The 7,390-nt window shown below is 35.4% G+C and overlaps 1 protein-coding gene across 1 annotated transcript in view; it reads right to left on the reverse strand.

Moving 5' to 3' along the window:
* DIAPH3 (diaphanous-related formin 3) overlaps positions 1 to 7,390 on the reverse strand; it is a 234,091-nt gene that overhangs the window by 188,577 nt on the left and 38,124 nt on the right. Inside the window, exons 11-15 of the mRNA XM_009323204.1 lie at positions 5,729 to 5,847; positions 5,537 to 5,601; positions 4,808 to 4,912; positions 2,158 to 2,493; positions 1,061 to 1,175 (exon numbers count right to left, since the gene is read on the reverse strand). Of these exons, the coding sequence (XP_009321479.1) occupies positions 1,061 to 1,175; positions 2,158 to 2,493; positions 4,808 to 4,912; positions 5,537 to 5,601; positions 5,729 to 5,847 (740 nt within the window). The remainder of the gene's footprint in view (positions 1 to 1,060; positions 1,176 to 2,157; positions 2,494 to 4,807; positions 4,913 to 5,536; positions 5,602 to 5,728; positions 5,848 to 7,390) is intronic.

Here is a 7,390-nt window from a genome sequence, read left to right on the forward strand (position 1 = left end):
TATTCTAATAGATTCAAGCAAAAATGTCTATGGTCTGTGAGGTTTTCTTGCCTTTTTATCTTTGTACAACATTCTTAATATTATTAAGTATCAACAGTAATAAACTGTAGTACTCAACTCGGTAGAAATACTGCTAGAGCATAAAGCCTCTTTTGACAAGAGCAGAATAAAGTTCTTGGTTATGGTAAAAAGAAAATTTTGTAATACACACCAAAGCATACCAAAAAAAAAAAAAAAAAAAAGAAACTTGAGAATGCCATGCACTATATTAAATAAAAATATCAAAGTGAAATTTGTAAAACAAACTAAAAAATATAACAATGCCTTTTCAATTTGAAAAGGAATTCATCATTGCATGTCTTTGGCTGCTGCAAAGTATTAAGTCTCTGATACCAATCGGGGGGGGACACGCGACGCGGAAAAGTGTGAAGAAATAACAGTGGAAATATAGACATTTTATATATGGGTCAGAAACTACTAGTGAGACAACTTACTTCCAGAAAGGGAGAAAAGATTTAAAGCCAGGAATAGTGTCAAGTATTTTGCTCCTCCACAAGGCTTTAAAAGCTGAAGAAGCTAAGCAAAATATCAAAGGAGATCAATGTTGCTACAGGTTTATCAGAAAGTAAAAACTTTCATTAAAAGACTCTCTTCCTTCATGGAACCAAAACACATCAATTACCATATGCATTCTGAGGGTAAACACATCATCTTCTGGACTCTAGATTAGGTCACACTATTTTATTAAGGTATTCTGCCAAAGTCTTATAAATATTTTTTCAAACGTGACTGAATAAAAGTCTATATTATCCGGAAGCATTTGTTGGGGTTTTTGGTAAGCTTTTCCTTATAGGTCACATAATTTTTGTCACCCTTTAAGTAAAATAGTTCAATATTACTGCTTTAAGCAGTCGGGGATTTTCAAACTTTTTTCTTCACACATTCCACTTAAAAATCAGAAGATTAATGTTATATTCTGATTTTTTTCATATAATATTTAAGCCCCAAGAATTTTAAAGATATCTCTAAAAGCTGAAAATTAAAACAACCACTTACTTACCCCTTTTTTGACAACAAAATGTAAGTTCCAATTTGCAAAGCATGTCAGCATTCTCGTACTTGTCCTCTTCCGCCTTAACCCAAAAACAGGATTCTGTCATTTCCTGAGGCCTGATCTACAAGCAAGAGACAAAACAAGATTTTATTAATTAAATTATGTTGATACTATGCAGAGACTGTGCTCTGTAGAGTCTAAACCAAATTAAATACTTAAGAGCTCTGTAAAACACGTGAACTTTTGGTATATAACTTTAGAATTGTTAATATATTTCTGATTGAAGATAATATTGCTTACAGTAAGTGCTTTTGGACAAATTGATTCTAACAATACAAAGCAATACAGAGAACATACTCTGTTGTCCAAGGTCTAAATGTAGCAAATTATATTTGCTCCAGATTTAAAACTTAAGTAAACTTTAAATAGTCTGTGAACACAGCTGGTTTAACTAGACATTAAGTACCTCACTTTTTAGAGTGTAGCTTTGATTGCTTCATAAAACTCTGAAAATATTTTTACTGACTTATTTTGGTCTAAATAATTATAGTTTCCAAAACTCAGTAGACTGATAGTCCTGGCATACTTGATTCTGTCACAATGGAGAAGAAAAAGAAAAATAAATGGACTCTATATTTTTTTCAACAATTAAATTTACATAAGTACATTTACATTAAGGACAAATGGAGAGACCTGCAATGCTTCTTTCCACAGTCCAGGCCAGACAGATGCAAGACACTTGTTTGGAAACTGTATAGCTATCAGTACACTGCAGTGACTGATCCAGTGCAAACAGTTTGCTAAAAGACAAGGGACAATAGGACCCAGGAAGCATGCTGGTATCAAGGTTGTATTATTCTAGAGTAGAAATGACTTTTCCAGGCATCTCAGAAAGTCAACAGATACTTGTCCAGATGATACATGAGTCAGTGAAACACAATAGTCTTCAGAAAACAATGAAAACTAAAGGCAGAATGTATTCATATCTTACATAATTTTAACTAACGTATCAATTGCTCTGTATAGTCTTACTCCTGACGATCTATTTACACTAAGCTCTATGTAAGATTTTACATCAAGTGTTTGCCTTTAATCAGTACTACCTTGGACCAGTTGAGTCTTTTCATGGTAACCTCAGGTCTGAATTCTTTTTTAGGCTTCATTCCAAACGGCAAAGTACATGAAGGTGGAGACCACTGTGCTCCAGGCAGGCCTGGTAGAGGCGGTGGTGGAGGAGCACCACCAAAAGCCAGAGGAATTCCCAAACCATTCAAAAGTGGTGGAGGAGGAGGGGGAGGTGGTGGTGGTGGAATTGGTCCATTAGAAGGCAGCGGTGGAGGAGGAGGAGGTGGCAGTTGATGCGGTCCTGCAGCTTCCAGTGGAACGACAGATGCATCTCCACGTGTTGAGGGTAGAAAACCAGGTGGCAAGGAGCCATACTGATAAGGAAAATATTCTTATTCAGTTTCATATTTTTTAATCAACAAAATGCCATAACAATCATAGTTTATACATTAAATCCAGCAAGCCAATTTGAAGTCAGTGCCATTCTTCTTGTATAAGACCATCAAATATCACTTATAATGAGGCCAACGTGCTTTTCATTTCAAAATTGGAAGTCTCAACATTTGAAGTGGATATTCAGACCAGAGGGTGCACACCAAAAATGACAAACTGAAATGCTATATCCCACTTGTCATATTTCACCGATCATGATCTAGGAAGGGTCTGATAGGTATCTTGAAGAGATTTTATCTAGACTACCACAGTTTAGCTCAAATTAAAAAAAAACCAACATCCTAGTCGCTAGTGTTCTTACTTATCCTGCAGATTACAGAGAAACATTCCAAGGACATAATAGCAGAACCTGAAGAGATTAGTAATTCTGTAGAAAAACAGGTATCTTCCAATATAAGAGCATTCTCATTCTACAGAATTGAAAGAACAAAGTAATGATGAAAAAAAATCCTTCCAAAAAATACAACTGCCTTACACACTGACTTCTTATTCTATATAGAAAGGAAATCTATACTGTATCAAGATAAACTTATTAGCACTTCAGTAAATCTAAAAAAATATATTTATTTCTACTATTTGAAGAACTTTTATCATAGGCCTCCAAACATTAATAAATAGGTACCTGACAAAAACAACAAAAGAATAAATAAATATTTATCTACTGGTGATAGTATTAATCAACTTTTCAACTGATAATTATGAGCTGTAACAGTCCATTTTATTTTTAAAAAATGGAGGGAAATACAATAAGCAAAGAATTTAATATTTTTAAAATGAAATAGCTCAATATCAATAAATACAAATAAATACATGCACAATAGTATTATTGTTTTGAATTCCTGAACATAGGCGTTGTTTAAACTGACAAGTAGAAGCTGAACAATTAGGCTCTAATAGTGAAAAAGCAATACATGAACAAATACCAAATACAACAAAAGAGTAAAGGAACAAGACCACGAAAAAAATAGTCCTAAGAGGTGGAAGTAGCCATGCTAAGTAGCAACTGATGCCATATGGAAACCAAAGACTCCTCTTAAGACGGATTTAAGAGTATTAAGTTGCAGTAATCAATTACTTGATATTTACAAAGCATTCCAAGTATTCCATTAACAGTGGGATAATTTATGGTATGTTAATTAGTGAGCATAATCATGTTATGCTCACTGTCTGCATGTAAAAAAAAAAAGTTATATTTAATACAGTGAACAAAAGAAAATGTAAAATAGGACAGAAAACCTATTTCACTCACAGAAGGTATTTCAGTATGTTTTCAAGATACACACATAAAAATACTAACTTAATGAATGATACACAGCTCTTACTAAAATTATTTTTTTAGAGTGCAACAATTCTTGTAATTGCTTTTTTTAAAGCCTGTTTGACTTTGACATTAACAGGTAATTCTGACCAGAAACTTGAATTAGAATGACATTTTTAAGCAGACTAAAGCAGAGCTAAACTAATTTTCCTCACTAAGAAAATTAAACAAGCTCAAAAGTATAAAAAAAACCCTCTATGATTAAAACATATATTTTATCACCTTCCTATATTCATGTCTTCCCAATGTTGTCTGTCTTTAGCCGCTTTTAGACTGTGCTTCTTATTCCAGGAAATAAGACACAGGAAAAAAAAAACTTGATCACACAGACTCCTTACACAGATTTTAGAGCTGAAGCGGTTACAAGTTAACTCAAGTATTACTCTCAAAAATCTGCACTATTCCTCTCCATCACATTTTAAAATATCTACTTATGCTTGAAAATTGAAAAATTATCAGGAAATGCTCTTATCCAGCCACAGGTTCTTTCTTTCACTGCTGGATATCCATGGTAAGGCTTCAGCAAAGCAAACTGCATAATGAGTAATTTCCTGTGGAGGGATAAAGATCACAGTGATGAATGCTAATCTAAAAGCATAAGACTTATTACCCTATGTGGTTAATTACTTTGGAAATATACGACACTGAAAGCAAAACCCAAATGAAACATAAGACACTAGTTTAATTAACAAAGCTCAGGCACAAGAAGGATCATCCGGGAACTCAAACAGCTAATTAAATTCACACTACAGTTCTTTGCATAAAATAGAAATAAAGGAAACTAACAGTCAATAATAATCAATAACAAGGATTCTTTAAAAACCACCTTCAACTGTACTATCAGAATCCACAAAAGATGCAAAATGAAGTCCCTTTCAAAAACAATACTTCATACATTCATTTAAACTGTCTTATACCTGTGATTTAAAAGCTTGTAATTCTGCTTCAAGTTCATTGATTCTTTCTTCTTTTTTTTGCAGTAAGGCCTGGGTCTCCTGATGAACTACAAAATCTTTTTCAAACTAAGGAAAAAAAAAAAATAGAAAGGAAGTTGTTGATACTAGTCAGTTCTGCATAGTTTCTTTAGATTCCAACTTTTCCTTTTGTGTTCATTAAAACTCACATGTTAACAATACTAAGGACACATACAACATATCTGCTATTCTAACCTCCATGTATCCACTCAGTGGAAGTACCATCTCTATTACCACTACAAGTCTTTACTATATGAAATGGCATAAAGTACTTAACGTATTTTAAGTTGGAATTAGACAGAGTAGCTTAAAAAAAATTGATGTACAGTAATACAGAGTCTGTAGATACAAATGAGTCAATTCTTATTCTCCCACTGTTTATCTTGTTGAAGAAACTGATAACTGTTCAAATAAAGTATTCAGCTGATTTTTGGAAGATTTGTACATGAAACCTTAAAATAAAGAGCAGAAAGACTCTCAGTTAAGGTTATCTACTTTACACCACTTTTCTCTGCTTCCTAGTCCACAAGAAACATCCAAATTCCCACTTAAACATAGAACTAATAGTAATTTGAAGTTAAAAACTATGCCACATTCAGTTACACCACTTATGACGCTATTAAGTAATCCCCTGTGTCCATCTTATGATCACATAACTTAAAAATTACTCACTTTTCTGGAAAGTTCAGAAGCCCTCTCTTCACATTCTTCTAATCTTGCTTTATCTACACAAATATCTTGAAAAAATAAACAAACACACTTGCATATATACACAAGATTCTTAATCACATGTATAACTTTAACTTGGTTTTTGGAACATATAAAGAATATGATACTGTAATCATTTCTAAACATAGTACTTACCTACTAAGTGGCTGAAATTTATATCTAATCTTTTACGATACGTGAAATCTGGGTCTGTTCCACTTCGATGTAACACTATCTGGGACACACACTCTTCAATTAATTTGAAATACTGTGGACTAAAGACAGAGATGAGTTCTTTTACGGCATACTTATTTATTAACATATACTTAAAATCTTGTCTATGAACGCAGTAAGGTCAAAAGATTTGGGCTGCCTCATTTCCACAGAAGGGTAGGTGCAAACCCCAAAAATCTCAAAGGACAAATACGTCTGGCAGTTTATTACACAACAACAGTTTACACAAAGTCTGAAAAAACAGTGGACCTAAAGATAAATAATTCTTCTATTATAAACTCTGCACCACTCCCCCTATGGAAATACAGGAAGGAAGGACTGCCGCTGCGTCCTCCCAGTGAAGAGAAGGCTCTTCCTTCAGCTTGATCCCTTCTGGTTTTGTGGCTTGTATAACTATGGATGCATTGCAGCCCTGCTTCAGTAAGAGGAATGAAAAGCACCTTGTTCTAAAATGCTGGCGAGTATGACAGCTGGGTCACTTGCCCAAAACATGCAAGCTGTAAATTCAAACCCTTTCAGGTGGAAGAGGCCTAGCGCAGGCATACCCATGTCAGGCAAGCACTCTTAACCTTTAAGGGTACATCTGTGCTCAGCCTTGCCTGAAATGCAAGGTTATGCAGAAAACGGATGGCTTTCCTTCCCTATTCAGCTCATATCTGGTTCCTCCAGTGTTTCCTCAAAAACAACACAAGCAGATTTTAGGAAGGAAAGTATTTGGCAGCTTCAAACATCCAAGACTTTATTAACTATTTCCCTGCAATTTATCTGATTAATTTTCCAAGAGGCACCAACATGTTCACACTGACCTATATGTATACTAAGAATACTCAATTCCCAACCAAAAGTTACTCTAAATTCAGCATCTGTTCAGATTTCTATATAAAGTGCACTTCTGTGCATACTTGCTTTTGTCCTTTTGACTCAAATACACCACAAAATTACAATGCTACTACCATGATTCATAACCGGCTAAGAGACCTGTACTGATCACTCATACTGGCAGTCAATAAGGTTCAGATCTCAACAAAAATAGTTTTCTATATTTATATATTTTAAAAGGGAAAAAAGGAAGACCCAGAGAACTACAGGCCAGTCAGTCTCACCTCTCTGCCTGGGAAGATCATGGAACAGATCCTCCTGGAAGCTATGCTAAGGCACATGGAGGACGGGGAGGTGATTCGAGACAGGCAGTGTGGCTTCACCAAGGGCAAGTCCTGCCTGACTAATCTAGCGGCCTTCTAGGATGGGGTGACTACATCAGTGGACACGAGAAGGGCTACAGATGTCATCTATCTGGACCTCTGTAAGGCCTTTGACAGGGTCCCCCACAACATCCTTCTCTCTAAACTGGGCAGGTATGGATTTGATGAGTGGACTGTCCGGTAAAGGGTGAGGAATTGGTTAGATGGTTGCATCCAGAGGGTAGTGGTCAATGGCTCAATGTCCACATGGACATTGGTGACGAGTGGCGTCCCGCAGGGGTCCGTATTGGGACCGGTACTGTTTAATATCTTCATCAATGACATAGACAGTGGGATCGGGTGCACCCTCAGCAAGTTTGCAGATGACACCAAGCTGAGTGGT

Source organism: Pygoscelis adeliae, unplaced genomic scaffold (genome assembly GCF_000699105.1).
Source record: "Pygoscelis adeliae isolate BGI_AS28 unplaced genomic scaffold, ASM69910v1 Scaffold134, whole genome shotgun sequence".
Lineage (NCBI taxonomy): Eukaryota > Metazoa > Chordata > Aves > Sphenisciformes > Spheniscidae > Pygoscelis > Pygoscelis adeliae.